Here is a 22,548-nt window from a genome sequence, read left to right as displayed (position 1 = left end):
GTGTGACCAGATGATGGGTAAGCTGTGGGGCCACACTCAGTCCCTGGGGTTAATTCCACACTGGCTGCTGCTCCTTTAGAGGCAGAGGTGCTCAGGTTATGAGGATTATCACGGAAGCGGCTGCCGAAGAGACCAATTGCTTGGTGATGCTGAGGGTCGCTAAGTGCATACCTGGGCAATGCAGCCTCACCGTGGTGCTTCTGATAAACCTAAGAGGAAAGTTACATCAACTCCTTTGTAGATCGAGGAGAAGGCGGTTTCAGCTCAAGTAAGAGCAAAAGTAGAACCCGAGAAAGGTGGAAGCCAGTGTGGGATGCCTCCCGTCCCTGTGAACACGACTCCTATTGCTGAGACATACTGGGAGCTTGTGAGGACCCTGTGTGTCATGAGGAACCAGTCCAGGGCCGAGTTGGTGAAAACATTTCCTGATAGGCCCCTAGTGCAAGTGGGAGAATAAAACCCAGGACCCCATGCATGGCAGGTCATTGATGTTTCCCATAGAATGTTGCAGTCAGCTAAATACTTTGCTTCCAGCAGGAAGAGCAATGATTGTGGTGGCCGATGGGTGTCAGCATCTATACTTGCTGTGAATTTGGGTCTGAGGAAACCAACTCACATCGTAGCTCAAGCTCTTTCATATATCTGAACAGCCTTTGTTTGCAGAGTAGTAAGCCACAGTGTGAGAGTCCTGGCAAAATGCGAATATAAACTTCATGGTGTCCAAAACTTCAGGACAGACACTGGCATGGGTCAGGGTCTCCCCCTCCAGCAGGGTCAGGAAAAGTGGTGTTTAGGCTGTGGCCTGCTTTTTCTACTCGTGGTTCTGTAGGTCAGAGTCCAGTGGGCTCAGCCCAATTCTCAGCTCAGAATCTCACAAGGCCCAAGCCTAGGCATCAGCTGCCCTGTCCTCCACCCCTGTCTAGGATGTCAGCTTGCTCTGTTCCCAACGGGACCCAGGATTGTGTTCCTGCTTTCCCTGTGGTCCTCCAGCAACAAGGAAGGGTTCAAGTCTTTTTCTCTCTTGGGACCTCTGGCTCCAGCAAAGGAAGATCTCTGCTTTTATAGGCTGATGTGTTGAGGCTGGGCTTCTCAGATATTGCAGGATCATCCAGAGCTTGGCGCACATCTGCAGAGCCCTTCTTCCTTGGAATGCTTTCTGCCTGACTTTGGGATTACAGAGTAGATACTTTTGAGGGCCACAGTTCTGCCTGCCATGGTCCCCTTTGATCTCCAGAGACTCATACCCATCCTCAGTGCAAATCCTCCCAAGTGTACCAGGTCTCATCCTATGTCACTGCTCAATTCATCTCATCTGAACCTCTTCAGCTCAAAATCTCACATTTTGCTATAAAAATCCTTGAGACCAAGTGTGCAGGAGGCTCTGGGATGACCCATAAGCCCTCGCTGTATTAGTCAGCTTTGTCTTGCTGGGACAAAACACCTTACGTACACAATTTAGAAGAGGAAGGATTTATTTGACTTATAGTTTCACAGGGTTCAGTCCATGGTAAGCTGCTCCATGGCAGAAGGACCTGGCAGAGGATAACTGTTCACCTCATGGCAGCCAGGAAGGCAAGAGAGGAAGGAGCAGGGGAGGAGAATGCACCCTTCCAGGTCACCGCCCCATGACAAATCTCCAACTAGCCCACCTCATCCAACACAGTCAACTATGAACACGGTGACAGATAAACCCACAGAAAAGCATGATGCCCTTGTGGTTCAGTCACTTTCCACACACAGGAGGCTTAAGGGACATTTTTGACCCAAATCCTAGCACTACCCATCTGTGAAGCTGAGAAGGTAAAGAAATGAGTTAGCTACTCATGTACAGTGATGGGGCTACCCGGGCATGAGGAGACGGGATACAAAGACAGATGACCCTTCCTATCCCCGGGCTGTGGGACCAGCAGCCAAGCCCCTCTCCTCCCTCCACCGGTGGTGCTGGCTGCACACACGGGGTTCATTCTCTTGCGAGGTTTGGGGGTCTTGAGAGACTCGGTGCATCTCTGTCATCCAGTGGTTAGAAGAGCAGGAAGGATGAGGCTGGTGTGAGGGTAGGGTTTGATTGGCACCAAAACAGAGGAGCCTGAGCTCCCACCTCCTGTCCTTTCCCTCTACGCTTCCCCCCGGCAGGGGCCCTGGGCTGGGCAGCAGCAGACCTGCCCTACTTCAGGGTCGTCCATTGCCATGTGAGCAGCTCCGCTCAGTGTCGTGGAGTTGTCACATGGCCAGAATTCTGCTCATGGTGGAGATCTGCCATCAGGATGGTCCAGCAGGAGAGAGGTAGTCCGCTTTGGTTCAAAATCATTTTTAAAATGTTTTTTAAAAGGTGACAAGCACTCCAAAAATGGAGAGCTGCAGGGGAAATTAAATCTCACAGAACTGACCTCCTATCCTGCAGGGTCCTCCCCAGCCACACACTCTGCACATACATGTGCATACATTTCTCCATCCACACTCGACCCGGGCTCTTCAAGTCACAGTGGCCACGTGTCAGAGGCACCCTGTACCCAGCGCTGTCACTGCAGGGCTCGTTTCCGCCCTGGCCTCATGGCTCAGCCACCCTTCTTCTGAGGCTGTAGGGAATTCTAACTCCCAGCTGCTTCCTCATAGCAATCTGGCTGCTTCTAGTTCACACAGCTCTGCAAGTGCTGTGGCAAACAGCTTTCTATGCATTTGTACTCATTTAGAAGCGTGCTTGGAGGCAAAGACGACAATGAACCAGCTGCACAATGCTGATGGAGTCACCTTTGGCATTGGGGTGAATTCTGTCCCTGTCACGTGTGGCTTGTGGCTTTCTGTCACGTTTACCTATATTGTTAAATAACATAATCAAGGAAAACCACAGGGGGGACCCTTCCAGGACACCACAGAGACAGCCACTGTGCAGATGTGGTCACAGGTCACACAGCAGTGCTCGGGCCGTGCACGGGACAATTGCTCCTGCCAGTCTGTAATGCCACTGTCAGAGCTGTCCTAATGTCACACGCTCAGCCCACCACGCACATGTTCAGGCTGCTGCTGCCCTAAACAGCCTGCCTATGTGCTGCCGTGGGTGGTGGAGAGGCCCTGACCAAGTCACAGTGCCGGCCCACTCATTCATGGATCTGCTGCCCTCTGCCCTCTGCTGTTAGACATGCTCCTTCTGGGCATTAAGAACCAGGGTGATGGTGGCAAATCAACGTGGCCCCTTGCACCCACAGTAGCCCCAAATCCCAGAACCTGTCCTGATGTAAACCGCACTGAGTGCCAACTAGGGACTTCCTCTTTGTATTCTCATTGTGTCTTCATGGTACACTGTCATTAAAGCCATCTGCGTCGGGACAGCTCCTGACAGGTTCTGTCCAGAGGCGTCTGTCAGGCCAGGTCAGCAACCGTCTGATGCACAGAGCCGTGCACCCCGGGACTGGAGGGGGGTGTCAGGAGCAGCAGTGGTGACAGTCACAGTGCTCCAGGGTGCTGCTGTGTGTGGGGAGACCCAGTCTGGGATGGGTGCATTGCGTACAGAACCCCAGATCCTGGGTTGAAGGCTGCTGTGCTGGGGTTGTCAGATTCTGGAGATGACAGAGGAGCTTGTGGTGTGAATAATTCAGGATCTGGGTTGCCAAGGGTTCCTGGAGGGAGGAAGAGATAAGCAGGCTGGTTTGTCTAGTTTAAGATCTCAGAAGAGATACAGAAGTCACTTGGCAAAGGGCACGGGCACAGTGACAGCTTTCCTTCCCATATCTGCAAGGGCACCATGGGGAGGGGTGGGAGGAATCTGTCTCCAAAGGTATGAGCAGGGGACCTGCCCATGGCTTTGCCATCCTCTTCCCAAGAGGCCTCCAGGGTTGCTGAAATCCAGATGCTCAGCTTCCCCTCTGCTTGTAGCAGTGGGACTGAGAGTAAAGTTGGGCTGCTTCGTCCTGCACCCCAGAGATGCAGCGTGCCTCCCCACACTGAGGTGCCAGGTGTCCCCGTCATCCCGGAGTGACTTCCTACAGTGGCTTCCTTTCACCCACCAGGGCCCCGGACAGGTGCACAGGCATGGGCCCAGCCTGGGGCAGCAGGGCCCCCAGCCAGCACTCATCAGGACTGTCCATCCCCTCCGTGTCCCTGCCATCCCTCCCATGCCTGCCATCCATCTAGGTCCTCTTGGTGCCCTGGGTCAGGCGGTAGGCAAGGATGTGGGTGTCAGGCACTGGTCCCTCTGTGCTGGTGTCACCGTGTCTGTCGAGCCTGCTGGACTGTGCTCCCCCACTGTGAAAATAGAAGCCAGGAGGACTGTGTTTTCAAAGCATTTGTTATATTTATCAAATGAGGTCTTGCATTCCTATTCTTAATTAAAAACTCCTGAGTGAAATATTTGATATTTCTTCAAGAAAAAGGGAATCTAAATTGGGCGGCCTCTTTTGCTCTTGTTTGATGTTTTGCTTGATTTATTTCACTTTCCTTTTTAGGCCATGGCTGTGCAGGAGAAGCAGGGCCCCATCCCAAATGTACTACAACAGGAGGGCTGAGACAGCCCTCTAGACAGTGGGACGCCCCGTGGGGACCTACGGAGCCCCATTCTGCACACTAGTGACCCCCAACTTTCTGTAACCCCCACAGCCTCCCGTGGGTAGGAGGGAAAGGGTCCTTATTCCCACCTACGGGAGACAAAACAGGCCCAGCAGGGAAAAGTGGCTTTTGGGGGAGCCGGGTGAACCTGTGCCTGACTGCCCCACTCAGACTCCTCAGCCATAACGAGCCTGTAAAATCCCCCCTGTAAGAAAATCCCCCCTTTAAAGCACTGTTTCCAGGCTGCACCTGGGACCCAACCCCGAATATGGGCTATGGTTGCGATCTCTGCGTTTGGATCCCAGTCCCTGGCAGCCCAGCCCAGGACTCGACAACCAAGGGCAAGAGGCCCTCCTGAGCGTGGACAGATTGACGGGCTGAGGTGTCTGGGGGTTCGACTTTGTCACCTGGCTGCATTGAGAACTCGGCCACAGAACAGAGTGAAGCAGCACCCAGGCAGTGGGCTTTGCTGGCTCTGTGACCTGGGTTTGTCACTCTTCTCTGTGCCTCAGTCCCGTCGCTGTGACACCGAGCTGACCGGGATCCTCTGGGCGCTGGGACAGCTGAGCTGACCAGAGCCAGAGCAACAGCTGTCTGGCAGGCAGGGTGCAGCATGGTCCCAGCCTCTGTCCTCTGCCCAAGGCTTCTGGTCTGGGCGGGAAGACTCCTTGCCTGGGACACAGGAGTCCCCGGCCCAGGTCTGACTTCCATGCCATTAATGGTAGTTCTGTTTCATTCCCTCAAGAGTACCAGGGCCCCAGGTTTCTGTGTTTCACTGCTTTTCTGTCACTTGTCCTCCTGATGCTGCACCTCCATGTGTCCTGGGTCCTACAAAGGCTTGTGGAGTTCCTCCTATTCCAGGCCATGGCTGGAATGGATGCAGGAAAGGTTCCATCCAGCTGCTCCCGGAAGTCAGCCCCATCCTCTGGCCAAGTACGTCAGCCCCTACGTCCTTCACTCCAGCGCATGTGGACTGAGACTGGAACTCCTACTTCTGGGGCTGGAAGGGTGGTACCCAGTGATAGGGAGCCCCCTCCCCACTGGGTCCCCACCTCCCTGGAGGTCATGCACCCTGGTATTCTCGATGAGTTCCTCTTCCTGCTCTTCAAGGGCTGGGAGCTTCTTCACACCTGGGAGTCTAGGAAAGGGGTGGGCAGGAGACAGGTGTGGGTTTCACCTGCAGAGATGGGGCCCTGGCATTGGAAATGACCTGGCCAAGCACCACAGCCCCTCTGAGATCTGCAGTTGTGACATTGCCAGCTTTGTCCCTAGGTGCGGATGGCCTGAGCACACCGTGTGCCCAGATCTAGGCTCTGAGAGCTGTGCCCAGGTCCTCTCCACAGGGCCAGGGATGCTCTGGAACCCAGAATCTGGGGAGGGCATGGCTGAGCCCCAGAGGTGAAGATGCAAGGAAGGGTGTGCCACAAGTAGGGTGCAGGGAGATGGGTGGGCCCCCATGCCTTGCGGTTTTTTATTATGCTGCTGGTGTTAACAAACATCCTGGTAGACTCGATGGGATACAGGGGCCCCCATGCCTTGCGGTTTTTTATTATGCTGCTGGTGTTAACAAACATCCTGGTAGACTCGGCCTTGTTTACAGATTTCCTTCCCAGATCCTTAACCAGGGGACTCTCTGGCTCTGGTGGCTGACCAGGGGGGCCCAGCATGATCTCCGTGTCCAAGGGGTTCGAGATTGGGGTACCCTGTGGGTACCCAGGCCCCCTTGAGCTTTCTGTTGTCCCCTCAGGAGGCACTGTGTACAGTGGCTTTCTCAGCCTGCCTTGGCCTCCATCTCTGGCCTGGGTGGTGGGGAGAAGGTGCTGCCAGCTGCCTAAAGCGCAGAAGCCTCAGAACCCACGTTTCAAAGTAATTGCTGACCAAGGGCAATTTGCCACTGGCCTGTAATGCTTCCAGACACCCACGGTCCCTGCCCTGGGGAGCTCTTCAGCCAATGCCTGAGTGGCGTTGGGCACTGTCCAGGACCCCCAGGGTTCTAGCCTGGTCATCCCGGGGTGAGGTCCAGGATTTCTTCAGTGGAGCTGAGCACTAGGGTTAGGCCTCCCCTCCCCTCCCCTCCCTGCATGGACCCGGTACAAGCTGGTGTGGAGTCCATGGGGATGGGTCATGGGGACATCCATGAGCCCAGGTATGTCACTGTGGTCACCCCTAAAGTGAGGAATTAGACCTCCTTGGGAGCCTCCTGAAGGAGTCCAGCAGGCAGCCCAGCCTGGTGGCCCAGGGATGCTCTCAGAGGTGACATCTGGCCTGTGTCTCTCAGCTTTCTGAGTAGTGGGTGGGACAATTCCAGACCTGAGCTCCTTGGGAGGAAACTGGGACCCCAGGAAGGAGGTGTTCTTATCCACAGTCTCAGGGTAAGTTTCTGTGCCCAGGGCAGCCCGTCTGGCTCAGAACTATGCTGTTGTTGGAGCCCAACTCTGACATGAACCCCGGGGGCTCGAGACTTACCCTGGGGGGCTGTGGCCGGAGCCCCTCACACCTCAAATCAGGAGCTATCACACTGCTGCTGGTGCCTGCATTCCGTGGCCACCACCACCATTGTCCTCATTTGTAGAGGGGAAACTGAGGCACAGAAAACTCGATGACAGACACATAGCTGGTCGGGGGGGAGGACAGGGCTTGGATCCAGGAAGCTGGCCCAGTGTGGGAGCTCCTGGCCACACCCCCTCCGCAGGTGTAGACCTGAGCAGTGACATGCCCTCCCCATAGCCTCAGGTGCCCATCTCCAGCCCTGACTGCCACTCTGGGTCCCTGGGAAGACTGGGGCAGGAGACCACCTAGCCGGGCCAGCCTCTGTGTGGGCCAGGTGTGGCCGCACTGCCTCCCCCCACCCACCGGGAGGAAGCAGCCGTGTTTACCGGAAATACAGACACAGCTGGGCAGGGCTGCTGGCTACCCAGGTCTGAGTCCTGTCTGGGCTCCGGGGGCCAGGCGGTACCCTCTTCTCCCAAGGCCAGGAGTCTTCCTGGGGCCCTGGCCCATCCCCCCAAGGGCCCCAGGGGGCTTTGAAGGCCTGCATAGGGGTCGCAGAGAGCATGCAGCATGGCTGAGTTGAGCTGAGTTGGGCAGACTTTACTGCTTCAGCTGCTCCTGTGTCCCCACCCACTGTAGAGAGGAGTGGTGACATCTGTGGGGAACCGTGGGGTTAGTGAGGCCTGCATCCCAGCTGTTTTCAAGCCCAGCTTGCTGTCTTTGGAAGGGGACAGTGACTTCTTGTCTCTGTCTCCCTATGCGGCTGCTCATCCCACAGACTCAGCTCACTGTTGCCCCATGTGGTAGCTTCCTGGGGACCTCCGTGCACGTGGGCTCCAGCCCCCCTGTGGCAGACTCCATTGTAACCTGGGCCTGGCAGTGAGACAGTGGGTATGTGGGGACAACATTAGTGTTGGTGCTGGCTCCTGGGGTGCCCTTCTGCACCTTTTCACGGTGGGGGGTGCAGACACGACCAGACCACCAGGGCCCTTCTTCCTGGCACAGTGTGTGAGTGCCTGCCATCCCCCAAAGTTAACGGGTGCCAGCCAGAAGCACTCGCAGGGGAGGGGACCAGAGAAAAGCTGGGCAGCTGGTGCTGGCCAAGGGATGGAGGCAGCAGCAGGGACAGGGGCAGCCTCACCTCAGTGCAGATGGTCTCTACCAAAAGGTCAGGCTGACCTGTGGCCCCAAGGGGACCTATCTGTGGCCAGAGTCAAGCTCTGGGGATAGTCACTTGGTCCCTGGGAGATGGTTCCTCTGGTCAGCAGACATGTCCCAAGCATGCATCTCAAACGGCTCCTCCTCTTCTGGGTCTGGCCTTGGTGACCAAGACCCTGTGCCCTCCATCCATGTCCCCCACTGCTGTCCTCTCATGTCAGAAAGGCCTGGCCTGCTTCCTGGGGCCAGTGGCTGTGAGCTCGCTGTCCCTGCACCTCTCGTGGGTCACAGCTCATGGGCTGGTCCTGCCCGGGTACCAGTCTCCCCGCTGCATGGAGGAGGCCGCAGTGACCTGAGGTGCATGTGTCCAATGGGCAGTCTGGCTGTGGGTTGTCACTGGGCTATGCGGGTTCAGTGAAGGAGGGGGTGGCTGAGGGGATCCAGCAGAGATGGAACCACTCTGAGCTGGAATGTGGGGCAACCGCAGCACCTCCCACATGGAGAGGTTCTGAGGACCCAGAGGCGGCTCTGCAGAACAATGAGTTCTGTAATTAGTGTTACTACTACTACTGGCGGGAACAGTATGGACACACCATGTAAAGACGGCCAATTCCATGTGCACTTTGAGCTTGGGACTGTCCCCTCCACACCTCTCCATCTATATGCTGATATGCAGGCCATGGTGGCCAGGTACCTGTAGCACTCACGGCATCTGCCCTACCCGGGTTTCTGCCCACTGTCCCTGGCTGGCTGTGCCCGCATGGTGGGGAGGCTCGGAGGAAGACTGTGTTCACACACACACACCATGGCTGCCGCTCAACTTCTGAACTGCGAGGAGATGAGCGCTGTGGTCTCCCTGTGGCACGGGGAGGAAAATGTGAACCTCAGGTGTGCCGGGGAATCGTGGTTCAGTTGCCTGTGGTAGATGGAGATGCAGCAGGAGCCATTGGTAGAGGTGCTCAGCATTAGACACAGAACCCCAGACTTCATGGTGGGGAGGGACTCAAGTCTACAGGGGCCCAGAGAGGGGAAAGGACTACCTGATGCCACAGAGCAGGTGTGAGGCTGAGGTCAGTACACAGCAGCTCCACGGATCAGCTCAGCCTGGCCACCGACTGTGCTACAGTAGACTCGCTACACTTCTGTGCCACCTTGGGGGTGTAAGTGTTGTCGCCACCTCCACTTCACAGAAGAGGAAACTGAGGCAGGGAGAGGAACAGTTCCCGCTGGCCTCAGGCTGTCAGACTCTGAAACTCCGATCCCAGGCCACTGCAAGTGGCTGAGATGTTGAAGTCAGAGGTCACCTAGAGGCCCAGAAGTGCAGGCCCAGTGCCTGCTGCACCTGTCTGTGTGTGTCCATCAGCATCCGTCCCTGTATACACAGCTGAGACAGCTGGGCATGGTGGCAGAGGGGCTGTGATCCCAGCGCTCTGGGAGGCTGAGGCAGGAGGATCACAGGTTCTGGACAATTTAAGGAGACCCTGTCTCAAAATAAAAATGAAGTACCAGGAATGTAATTCAGTGGAAGACCCTGGGTTCAGTCCCTGGTACCACAAAAAGAAAAAGAAAATGCAAGCTGAGATCATCAACTTACAAAGAGAAAGGGTTTACTTTGCCTCACATTATGGGCAGCTCTAGTCCATAATCAAGGGGCCCTGTTGCTCCGCCCCCACCCCCTTCCAGGGCCATCCCCAGTAACCTCACTCCCACTCCTGCCCTAGGCACCTCCGCCTCAGCACAGCGGAGGCAGCTGTGTCCCAAGGCCAGGCCTGAAACAGCCCAGCACTAGTGACCTCTCTGTTTATTTGTCATTTTACCAGGCTTCCGTGGATCATCCGGCAGTACAGTTTTGTTTTCCCTCAACCTGAGCCCCTCCTCAATGATCCAGAAGCAAAGCCTTCGTGGCCCTCATTGAGTTTCCTTCTTCCTCCTTGGCCAGGAGAACAACAGCATTTGCTGGGGAAGAGCCTAGAAGCCCTTGGAGTAGCAACATTCCCTGGAAACTCACAGGGCTGGGAGGGAAGAGCTTAGCTTCCCTGAGTGCTGGCCATGCTTTGGGGGAACTCAGGGCCTCAGCCACAGGCGGGGTGGGAGTGGGCTGCACTTCCACGCAATAACTCGGGGGCTGTGAGACCCAGCGACCCCACCCTGGGTGCTGGTGCCAAAAGTGAAACGCAGGTCCGCAAAGAGCCTAGCACAACCCACATACCCACCTGGAGCTGGGTTGACCCAGGGTGGTCCATCCACCCCGTGTGCGCTGCAGATCTCAGAGGAGCAGGGCATGGATCTCCCACGGCCTGGACGAAGCTTTGCTGGCACAGCACTCAAGGCATGGGGTGCACACCCAGGCCCATGAGGGTCCATGTGGGGATCCCTTGGAGGCAGAAAGAGAGGTTGAGGTGCCCCAGAGGATATAGGTGACTGTTGGGGCTGCTTCAGGGGCTATGTGTTCTAAAGTTAGAAGGCTCAGAGCTCCCCCAGTCCCAGCTCGTTGATGCTGCTGAAGAAGGACTCTGTCTGGCAGGCCTGGTGCTGAGCAGATGGGGACCTCACGGTCAGAGAACAAGGCGGGGCTGTTGCTGCTTGGCAAAACGTGGAGGTTAAGTTTTACAAAGTGCCTCTCTCTGGAGCTGTCTCAAAGCCACCCCTGCTGACCTGGAGAAACCACCATCTCTTCGGGGGGATGCCCAGGTGTCCTGTACCTGGACCCGTCCCTCTGTCTGTCCCCACCTGCATCTCACAGATGCAGAGGCACTGGCCCCGGATGGTCACATGGCTCCAGTTATTTGGGGTGGTGAGGACCCTGGTCCCCTGGGCTCCTGTCACCATGTAAGCGTCCTTTGTACCCTGCTCTCCATCGAAGACCTGGCTCGCAGCATAGATGGCCTCTGTCTTCCCAGAGACCCACTGTCCCTTTGAGGACAGATTTGAGGGGCTGCCAGAGATGCGGGGTAATGTAAGGAGAACATATGTGAGGGCTTAGGATCCCTGGTTTGTACCCCACTGCCTCTCCAAGTGCCTCTGCTCTCAGGGCCTCTGTCCCTGTCCCCCTTCCCAGCTCTGGGTCGCCTGGCTGAGCCCCATCTCATCCCCCAACACTGGCGGCATCGTGAGAGGCCCCACCCCACCCAGCTGCATGTGCCCAGCACATCTCTTCCCCTGAGAACGTCCTGCTGCCTAATGAGCTCCAGCCCTGGCTGTGTCTGGGCTGCAGCTCTGGGATGTGTGACCTCAGATGGAGTTGGATGGTCAGAGTTGGACAGTTGGACGGTGCTGGTCCCCACACAGAGGGGGGCGTGCATCCTCATGGTGAGTCACTTAAGGTGACAGGCTTTCTCACGCAGCTTGAACTCGTGCTCCTTCTAGAGCAGAAGTAGACAGCTCAGTGGGGTCTCCACAGGCTCTTCTGCCCTGCCCAGAGGACGTGTTCCGTGCCAGGTGATGGCTGCTTCTGTTCAGTCCCACTGTGGACCTGCATTGTTATCCCCACTTTACAGGCAAGAAATAGAGAGGCTGAGTGAATTGTCTAAGGTCACATAGCAACTGCCTTCTACTGATCCCAAGTCCTAGGCCTCATGGTCACTGAACCGATGTTGCCAGCCACCCGGTTTCTCCAGCATGTGATTCCACAGCAAACCCCTCCTGGGGTGACCATATGCCCACTTCCTGGGGAGTCCCTATGCAAGGTATCACAGGAGCCAGCAGTTGCGAGGTGCTATGGAGATCTTCTGAGCCCCTCACACTCCAGGATGCAGACCAGGTACCCTCTGACCCCTGGCCTTCATCATGTCAACCAGCAGTTGCGAGGTGCTATGGAGATCTGAGCCCCTCACACTCCAGGATGCAGACCAGGTACCCTCTGACCCCTGGCCTTCATCATGTCAATGGACAAATCTGATAAACTCACCCACCAGAGGCAGGGCCACTATCTGTGATCCCTCTATGGATTAGCATCATGGAGCAGCTGCCTGTCCAGTTATGGATGGGTGGATGGATGAGTGAGTAGATGAAGTAGGACCAGATGATGAGTGGATGGATGGATGGATACATGAATGGATGGGTGAGGGCTGGGCAGTGGAAAAGATGAATGGGTATGGACTAGGTGAGTGGATGGATGGATGGGGCTGGACTGTGGAAGTGTTAGTAGATGAATCAATAGATGCATGGCTGAGTGGAGGTATAGGTGATGAGTAGATAGGATAGATGTATGGATGAATGGATGTATAGATAAATGAGTAGGTGGGATGTTAAAGGAATATATGGACAAGAGGATGAATGGATGGATGGGTGACTGAGCAGATGGGTAGTTGAACAGATGAATGGATATGTGAGTTGATGCCTGGATGGATGGATGGATGGTTGGGTAAAAATGGACAGAGGAATGAGTAGAAGGATGGACAGAAGGGTAGGGGAGTGGATAAGTGGATTGTTGAGGGAAGTAGATGAATGTAAGTGAGTGAGTGGATGGGTGGGTGAGGAAATTAGAGCTTTCTCACATGGGGCATGTGGATATACTCCCAGAGTCCTGCTGGAGATAGCTCCTCAGTTGTGATCCTAGTGGGCATTTGGACTAGAGAGGTCATAGAGCAAAGACAGCGTCTTGCTCCCCACTCTATCCTGGTACCTACAGCAGCATCTGGAACACAGATGGCTCTTAATGACTACAGCCCCCTGTGGGCTTCCATAGACATCCTAAACAAGGCCCCCAGGCTGGCACTGGCAACTGGATGCCGTGTAGGTGTCTCCAGTCTGCTCCCCAGGAAGAAGTGGTTCTTAGCCAGAGCAGAGGGCCGTGCTTCCAAGAGCATTTGGAAGCGGTTGTCAAGAAGACATCTCCAGAGGTTTAGTTCTGCTGCTGCTGCTGCTTCAGCAAATCTGCAAGGCATTGGCTTGGCTGTGCTCTGTGGCGCTGTGAAAGAATGTTTTTCATGGTGACCAATCGCGTTATGCTCAGTCCCAAAATGGAACCATGAAGTCAGTGACATCAGCACCCGAACCCTATGCTAGCGTCATTTTCACACTAACCCTAGAAGTGAAAGTCAGAACCAAAGGTCTCGAAGGGGCCCTGGCCCAGGCTGCACTTGGGACCACAGCTGGGCTGGGTGTGGGGTGAGGCTGCTGTGGAAGTGACCGGGTCTGTCTCAGCTGTGAGGTCTGCTTCCAAAGTGGTGAGCAAAGGAAGCTTGTCCAAGTGGTCCTTACAGTCTCGGCAGTGATCCGCTTTATTGAGACTCACTGGAAGGACACACGTGCTATGCCAAGAGATCCAGGCAGCAGCATGTGTTTAAACTGAGCTGCCTTGGGGCCGGGCAGCAACCGATGGGGGTGGAGCCAGTGTTTATTCAGCTTCGATGTGCTGGGCACTGTCCTGCTCCACACTGTTTGATGCCCACGGCAGTTGCCATTCACACCATGTGGCGAACAGAGTCCTCTTTCAGTGCTGAGTAGCTTGGAAGCAGCCAGGTTGGAGCGCAGACCAGGTACCCAGCTCAGGGGCCTTGGCCCTCATCTCTGCTCCCTCCTGCCTGGCCCTTAAGACTCAATGACATGGTAACGTGGGGAGACCCAACTCCACGGTGCTGCCTGGACCCACGAGGCTCAGATCCAGCCTCTGAGACAGGAACCAAGCACGTTCAGGGGCCTGTGTGCCGGCCTTGTCCTCGGCTCCCAGACTCTGAAGCCAGACAGGCCAAGCTGTGGAGCCTGAGGAGTTTTAAGCAGGGAGACGTGTGATCACAGTGGGCCTTGAGGTGGTTCTGGCCCGGAAAAGACTGGGAGGTGCGGATGGGAAAGCAGCTGCCATGGACACCCAGGTGGGACGTGGCCTGGGCCGCAGAGGCCCGGAACTCAGGGATGTCGACGGTAGAATTTTGAGGAGGCAGAGCAGGCGAGGTGCTCCTGATCCCCTGGGGGACCACTCTTTCCTGGGGGTCCTGGGAGGGAGGGACAGGCACATTCAGTGGCCTGATGGGAGGCATGTAACTTGTGTAAAGTATGCTTGTTGGATCTCCTTTGAAAGAAAGGCCAAGAAAGTCAGTTTCAGAAAGGAAGCAAGGCATGGGGGGAGGCACCATGACATCAGAGCCCACAGGACAGGCCGCTGTTGTAGCCCCCGTGCCCTCCGCTGGCTGCAGGCCCCATGCACAGGAAGGCCCAACTACTCTGGCATATGCTGGTGGCCTGGCACCGGGCATGCTAGAGATGGAGCCACAGTTCTGGCTCCAGCACGACTGAAGCAGCTCCAGGAGGTCAGGGGCCACCAGCTACCATGCCTGACCCTGGCCAGCTCCGTGGGCTCAGCCAGGAGGGTCACATTCCAGCACCCATCACCCCAGGGTTTCTGCTGGGCAGGCCAGACAGCAGGCGTGAGTGAGTCGTAACGGCGAAGTGTGACTGGAGCACAAAAGTGGTCTTTTGAGAAGTGTCGGAGCCGTGATATCAGGGCTGGAGGGAGCCACGGGAGGTCTCAGAGCAGGAGAGGAGCCAGCGCCCCACCGCTGCTTCTCTGGGTTCTCCCTGCTGCCCCTTCCCAGCATGTAGTGGGCAGTGAGTGGAGCACGTGGGGTGGCCCCGGCCTCAGCGGTGGACGGCCCTGGGGTGGGGGTGCCGGGTGGAGGTGGTCCTGCCAGCAGGCAGCTCTGACCCTCTCTCCCTCTGCCCAGCGCCTACACCGAGCCCTACAAGGTCTGTCCTGTCTCAGCAACAGTGCCCAGAGGGGACCTCGCATCCAAGGAGGAGCAGGGCAGCTCTGAGGAGGAGGACGACACCCTAAGGGACTCCAGTGTCACACACAAGGTAAGTGTGGGATGCGGGGCTGTGGAGGGCAGCAGATGGAGAGGGTGGAAAGAGCCACCTAGAGCCACTCAGCTCTGAGGTGCTGAGACATCCAGAGAGGGCTTTGGTAGCTGGAGCATAGCTGCCCAGCATGAGCAACTACTACCCAGAGCTCTTAGTCTCACTCCCCATCTGGTGTGGGATCTCCAGGGCAAGGGGCATCGAGGGATGCAGAGGAGTTTGTTCCTGAAGCAACAAGAAGATAGCTGGTCCCTGCCCCACTCAGCACTGTGAAGTGAGGGGCCCAGGTCACAGGGAATCCCTACTCCTCAGGGTAACAGCACTATGAGGAACTCATGTGACATCACCCTCTCTACACAGCCTGGCCAGGCATTGTCCTCAGAGTCTTCAGGGGACAGGACCAAGGATTCAGATCCTAGAGGCTGCAGTGCTCACATCCTCTGCTGTCCACAAGGCCTGACCTGCTTGGTGTAGGAAGCCCCAGAGCCCTGGACTCAGACCTTGGCAGCTGCTCGAGCCACCCCAGTAGGGGAAGGGCTGGGGTCACGGGAGCAGAGGGTTCAACTGGCCTGGCCACTTTTTGAGAGGTGCAGACGGCTTCATAACCCTCAAGCCCTCAGTGTCCCTGTCTGTGACCTGACTCGTGGCTATGGAGCCTGCTTAGGACAGCCCAGGGCAGCACCCTTGCCATGATGCTGACAGTGATGGTGCCACGGGCTCAGTGCCACAGACAGGTCTCTCATGCATCCACAGCCAGGCTGAACAGCAGCCAGCAGTGGCCAGAAACACCTGTCACCCCAGGGCCCAGAGGGAGGGCCTCGTTGGCCAGGTGCTGGCCAATGGGACAGTGTCTTTCCTCCTGAGCTTGCTTGGGGTGGTGGACCCTGTGCCTGCAGGCCCTGTGAAAATGGCAGAGCCCCTCACTCCCTCCCCTGGCCTGCAGGTCCCACCAGTGGGGACACTTGCCTGCAGGGTGTCTCCTCAGAGCTCTCACCTGGGCTCCACTTAGATATTTTCGGAGCTCAGGGGAGAGAGGACACTGTTGGTGGAGCTGACGTTTGTACAGAAATCATTAAACCAGGAGAGATCCAGGTATTTCCTCAGAGCAGCTCAGAGCTCTGTGCTGTGGTCTCTTGGTGCCACACGTCCACCACAGCCATGTTGGGGCTTTCCTGGGCCCCCACTCTGTGTCCTGCTCACCCCATTCATGCACCTCCTGGTGCACGCACATGTGAGGTCTCAGGGATGAGCGCTGGCCAAGCCATGCAGGGTCCTGGCTCCACCCTACACTGCAAGGGAAAAGCACAATCTCTAAGGCAGATCCCAAGGGGGACTGAGCATCAGACATGGTTTCAGTCTCCCCAGGGGCAGGGTGGACTGCTCCCTGCAGAGGCCAGAGCCGAGCTCAGAAGCCCCAGCCCTGCACAGCAAGTGGGAGTGAGGAACGGGAGGTTACTCCCTCCTCTCGTTCCTTTGTCCCTCAGGGTCAGAGAAATTTATTTCTCCAAAAGGCAAAGACCCCTCCTCTCTGCTCTTCAGCCCCAGCATGGGAAATGGAGGAGACATTTCCCTTCCCCAGTCCCAGAAGAACAGGTCTGGAGGAGACGGGCCGAGCGGCTGGCCTGTTGGGTCCCTTGGAAGCCAAGTGCTCTGAGAAAGACCTGAACATGGGACAGGAGGCCAAGGCCACTGCCCCGTGTGTGGGGACTCTCTCTCCCACCTGCCCCAGAGTGTGGAGGACACAGGTGGTAGGAGGGGGAGAAGAGCCAAGACTTGGTTGACAGTGGCAGTGGCCACATGAAAGGGACATCTGAGGCTGGCAGTGGCCATTCCACTGATCAATGCCTGAGCCCAGCCAGCATCTTGGGCCGCCCTGAACCAGACCCAGCAGGTTACAGCGGCAGCCTGAGATTTTAGAACTTCTGCGTTTAAATTCATATAAAATGCAAACTTGTTACACGTCAACATAAGCAGTATTCTCTAGGGAAAACCTCTGTTTTCTAAAATGAGCAGCACCGATCAGCAGCAGCGTGGCATGGGTGGCGCATTCTCACCATGCTCTCCCCTGTCCACATTAGTCCTTGGAGAGCTGTCACCTGCGTGAGGGGCATCAGAGGGCAAGGATGGGACCAGAGGTCCTAGGACCCCACCCTGGGGGCTAGTTTGCAGATGGAGAAACCGAGGCACGGAGACAGAGGACCAGCACTCCCAACTCGGGAGTCCCAGGAGGGCAGATGATCCCTCCTGGCCACTGTGGGCTGTGGCTGGGGCTGAATCAGACAGTTTGCTGGTGTCCTGGGAGGAAGCTTGGACGGGCCAGGGCCGCAACCTCGAGTACATTTTCTGGTTAAACAAACATCCCCTTAAACACCCAGGGCACCACCTGGCCCTGGTGAAGACGTAGCTGTCACACTGGAGTACATCCTGCTGAAAGCTGGGTCATGCAGAGCAGCCTGAAGTGTGTCCCTACCGCTTGACACAGTGACCCAGCAGCCTGTGCCGGGCAGGGCGGGGCGCCCACTACTCCTTGCCTGGTCCTGCAAGCTGAGCTCATCCAGGTTCTCAGTGGCCCCTCATGGTCACATGGCCCCTGGAGAGCAGACCCCACCAGCTTTGCCGCAGCCAGAGCCCCTGAGAGCATGGGCACCATTTACAATGTTCTGTGGTCCCGGAGTTAAAGCTTTCTCAGCTTTGCACTGAGTTTGTTGGTGCACCAAACACACTTTGTTTTGAGACAGTGTCTCACTGTGTTGCCCAGGCTGGTCTCAAACTTCTGGATTCATGGGATCCTCCTGCCTCAGCCTCCCTGCTGGCTAGGAGCACCAGTGCTTATCACCACAATGGCTCGTGTACATCTGTGACTTCAGCAGGGCTTCTTGGGAAAGAGCCACCAAGAGCTGGTGCCAAACTGCTGGGCTCTGTGAGGCCCTGCCACTTAGTAGGCAGATGGTGGGACCTGCTCACTCCTTGGTTTCCTCATCTGTGCTGCTGCCTCACCATCAAGTCAGGGTCATCATAGACCCTGCTTTGCAGATGACCTCAGAGGCAAGAAGTAACTGCCCCAGGCTCAGGGACAGGAAGGGGACTCCTGTGTTGGGTTGCAAGTCACTATGATTCCTGTCCTCATCCTGTGGGAAGAAACCACGTGTGAATCTCCTGGTTGCTGTCCTCTCCCCAGGAACGGCTCTCTGTGTGGGGACTCAACAGGGTCTCCTGGGCTGGCAGAGTGCTGTCTCCCTCACAGGGTCTTATGTGTGACTGTCGGAGTCCCAGCGGCCCTGAGGGTGCAAGAGGCAAATACAAGTCCACCTGGTACCCTAGGATGACCGGGGCATCTTGGGCCTCAATGTCCCCTCGGCTCCTCCAGGCCACTGACAGGGGACACAGATGGGGCCACTGCCAAGGCTTGCCCTGTGTGAATGGCCTCAGAGAGGCAGACGCTCCAAACACACTTTGTCACAGGAAATTTTCAGGGCTGGCTGGGAGAGGAATGCATGCACTGCATCTGACTTGCCAGCCGCTCTGAGGACTCGTAAAGGGACAAGGACCTCTGCGGGGGCTCTGAGGGGGCCAGGGCTCTGCCCAAGGAGGTGGCTGTCCTGTGGCCACAGCCTGCAACCTGCAGGACCCCACATTTCCCTTCTCCTCCACCCTAGACTCTTGGGTCCATGCTGAATCCACCCCAGCAATAGAAGCGACCCCAATGATCCTGGTGATAGCTGGGTGCAAGGCAAGTGTGGACAGAGACCTGCACGCGCATGTGTAGCTCATTAGTCCATTGCACTGCCTCACCCAGGTCAGCGCAGAAGGCTGAGGACAGCCGGTCAGTCAGGGTGGCAGCCCACAGGGTTCTGGAGTCCACACTTGCTGTTGGTCTCCTCGGGTAGTGAGCCTCCCGTCGGCCTCAGAGGGTGAGCACAGAGGGCATCGAGTGGCTCTTTGTCCACACATGGTGCCCAGTGCCCTACATGCCCCGAGGGCCACCTGCCCTGCCACCCTGGCACTTGCGCACCAACATCTCCGTCACGGAGGAGCTCTGGCCACACAGAGGTGGCAGGGTGACACGCTCGGGACCTCCCTCTTGCGGACACTCAGAAGGCTCCCTGGCACAGAGCCGGGTGGCCCAGGGCATGGTCAGGACCCTGACAGCTCTGTGTCTGAGCCAGGCCGAGCCCTGGGGAGGGTGAGCCACTGAGGGGGACACACAGGGGCCCTAGATCTCTCTGCTGACCACCCTGTCCCCGCAGGTGCAAGGACCGTCCCGAGCCCTGGTCATCGCGCAGGAGCTGTTGTCATCGGAGAGAGCGTGAGTCCCTGCTGCCCGCAGCTGGCCCACCCCGCACCTACCCCGTGTTCCTGGGATGCTAACACGCCCTTCTTCCCGCAGGTTCCTGCAGACGCTGAGACTCGTGTGCCTGGTGAGTGTCTCGGTCACTGTCCCTGCTCAAGTCCCTGTCACAACTGTGACTCGGGGGCAGCAGGTTTCTGACATCAGGCTGGCAGCAGCAGGTCCATCCGCTTTCCAGGATGCTGTGCGCTGATGCCTGGAGTGGGGCACGGGCCGTGCTAGGATCGCTGGAAGGGTGCTGGGAGGGACAGAGGGGCAGCCGGATGCTGCCCTGGTGCCAGCTCCTATGAGGCTGGGGACAGAGCCTGTGGAGAAGGTGAAAGCAGCTCAGGGAGCCAGTGGCATGTGTGGAACCCAGCCCTGGGGACAATGATGTCTGAAGCCCAGGCTGGGCTCGGGCTCCCTCGGATGTCGGAGGGACAAAGACTTGGGGCCCCTCCCAGGCTGTCGGGACTGCCCCCACGAGCCCTGTGCTGGGGAGCTGTCAGCACTGCGAGGGACAGATGAGGGATGGGGTGGTCAGGAGTGCAGGGCGTGGCCCCAGGAGTCTGGGCCCCAGCCTGTGGGAGGGGATCGTCGCAGGGCAGTGTGGGGAGGAAAGCGGCCCAGCCCCATCTCACAGGACAGGTCAGTGCAGCAGGAGGATGTCCCTGAAGTCCTGTAGCCCTGCTCCTGCCCTGCCAAAGACAGGGCTCTGGTTTACAGCTGTATTATGAGGCCCTAACCTGGTGGTATCCATCCGTGTGGATGCCACTTCCTGCCGGCTGCTGGCTCATCCCAAACCCCAAGACAGAGCTGTGGAGTCAGGGAGCATGAGCTCACGGAAATGTGTTCCAGTCCTATTCACCCCACCACACCTGCGAGGATGACACCCCTCATGACCCTGGTCCCTGCCAGGGTCACTGATGGCGACCACAGACAAGTCCTGCACCCAAGCCTGCGGGCCTCAGGACTTGGGGGGTGTGAGTCCAGAGCTCAGGGAACCACTGCGCCAGCTGTCAAGGGTGCAGCTCTGGGCCCACCCTGTCCCCAGGGCCTTCTTGACCTTCCTGACGAAGGAGGCTGCTGAGCAGAGCGGGCTGGACACTGTTAGACACACAAGGAAAGAGATGAGGCGTGAGAGCAGCAGAGCCCTAGACGCCCTTGCCAGTGCCACCCACTGCCCTTTCTGCTATGGTCCCCCGTCTCCCCACTCGTTGTGTGCCTGCTCACCCTCCTCAGCCACTGCTTGGCTGCCCAACCATCCCACCATCTACCCACCCACCTGGCTAACTGGCAACCACCTGCCCACCCTCACTCCATCCATCCATCCTTCCTCCTTTCACCCTTTACCCTCGCACCTCTCTATCTGTCCATCCCTCCTTCCACCCCGCCACGTCTTCATCCCTCTGTCTGTCTGTTCTTCTATCTGTCCATTCCTCCATCTGTCCATCTGTCTGCCCATCACTTTTTCCACCCCTCCCTCTGTCCGCCAAGCTTGCCCAATGGTTCTGAGAACCTCACAGGAAGTCTCGAGATGGGCTTGCAGGCCAGCTGGCCATGCCCAGAACCAGTGCCATGTGGGTTTCTCCTGCACAGTAACTCCAGCAGGTGAGCTAATTCTGCTCCTGTGTGACTGGACAGCTCGCCCAGCGGGAGAGAGTCCTAGCACCTTGGGGTCACTGGGATGTTCACTGGAGAACCCTAAGACCAACTTGGAGGCACTGGCAGGCAGGAGGGCAGAGGCCATGTCGGGTCTGGAGAAGGCTCTGGTGCCTGTGAGCACCCAACGCTCAGGAGCTGGGGGTGATGCCATCCCTGAGCACACAGGCCGGGCAAGGCCAAGCCAGGCCAGGCTGGAGGGGGTGGGGTTCCTATCCTTGCTGCACACCAGGGAGATTCGGGAGCAGAGACCCTCCACGGCAGGGCTGTGCCTCCCCCTTGTCCTCCTGCACACATCGGGCTGTGGGTCCCACGCCGTGGCATCGACAGCCTCTCTGTGGTCTTTCAAGGCTGGGCTTGGGCTTTTTGCAGCTGGTATCAAGCTTGAGCCCCAGCCAGCAGGCAGGAGGAAGCATGTGGCAGTTTTTTGTTTTGTTTTGTTTTGTTTTTTTGGTACCAGGGATCAAACCCAGGACCTTGCACTTACAAAGCAGGTGGCAGAACCACCGAGCTAAATCCCTGGCCCCAGCATGTGACATTTTTACCACCTTGCCTGGACATCACAAGCACCACTCCCTGCACACCCTTCTAGTTGAGTCCCAGAGGTCCACCCTCCTTCAGGGAGGGGACAGCATCCCTGCCACTTGGTGGAAGAGAGGAACATTGCTGGAAAATGGAGCCAGAGTTTCAGGAGCTTTTTCTATTAATCCTGTGTCAGGAATTGTCCTTGACTGCTCAGGAATGAGCTTTTTGTATAGGGGCTGCTCTCTTACCTAAAATAAATCCAGGAGGAGGAAATCCACAAAGCCAGAGGCCCAAGGTCCCATCTGTCTCTGTGGCATTCTTTGCAGCTTATCATAGCACAGGGTGGCTGCTGCAGTTCTAGCCATCATATCAGTGTCCCAGGCAGAGAGAAGAAAGGGAAGAAGCACAAGTGTGTGACTTCTAGCCTAGCCCTGCTGCCTGAGCTTCAAGTTCGCAGCACCACCCTTCTCTCCTGCTCTGCTCTGCCTGCAGTGATTCCTGCAAGTGCTTCCCAGATTGCTGCTGCTGCTGCTGCTGTAACTCTGCCCTCAGGTTTCCTGAGACTAAGCAGCAGCCTGAACTACATTCCTGTGTGGATGCGTTGCTGAGGGGCAGGGGTGGTGGTGTCCCCAGGTGTCACGGGACTGGTGTTGCCCCAGCCGGTCCTCTGCATCTCCCTGTGCTTCCTTCCGGTCTGGCTCCATGTCCTTCAGGCCTGTCTTTGGTGCGTGTGGACCGCTGATCGCTCACCTCGCTCTGTGGCCTGCGCCTGGGAAGGAGCTGACTGTCCCTGTGCTGTGGACACACGGGGCACATGCGCTGCCTCGGGGCACATGGTGTGTGTCGGCCAGGTCCACAGGCTGCCTCTTCGAGGTCCCACAGCAGATGCGGAAGCTCAGGGCTGGTGGGAACTGTCCCACCGGGTGGCGGGGGAGCCCTGGAGGCTGAGGTCGGGAGGATTGGGCAGGTGCGGCAGACAACAGGTGGATGCGGGGGGAGGGGCGGGGGGCGGGGGGCAAGTGGCTAGAGCGGCCGGGCGGCGACCCGGGGCC

At 57.4% G+C, this 22,548-nt stretch overlaps 1 protein-coding gene across 1 annotated transcript in view; it reads left to right on the top strand.

Moving 5' to 3' along the window:
- Positions 1-22,548, top strand: part of Fgd5 (FYVE, RhoGEF and PH domain containing 5) — a 58,069-nt gene that overhangs the window by 10,253 nt on the left and 25,268 nt on the right. The window contains exons 2-4 of the mRNA XM_033759673.1: positions 14,850-14,982; positions 19,230-19,288; positions 19,370-19,400. Coding sequence (XP_033615564.1) covers positions 14,850-14,982; positions 19,230-19,288; positions 19,370-19,400 — 223 coding nt within the window. The remainder of the gene's footprint in view (positions 1-14,849; positions 14,983-19,229; positions 19,289-19,369; positions 19,401-22,548) is intronic.

The sequence above is a fragment of the Fukomys damarensis genome, unplaced genomic scaffold (genome assembly GCF_012274545.1).
Source record: "Fukomys damarensis isolate Sample0158 unplaced genomic scaffold, DMR_v1.0_HiC HiC_scaffold_37, whole genome shotgun sequence".
Classification (NCBI taxonomy): Eukaryota; Metazoa; Chordata; class Mammalia; order Rodentia; family Bathyergidae; genus Fukomys; species Fukomys damarensis.
This window is presented reverse-complemented; position numbering and strand designations above follow the sequence as displayed.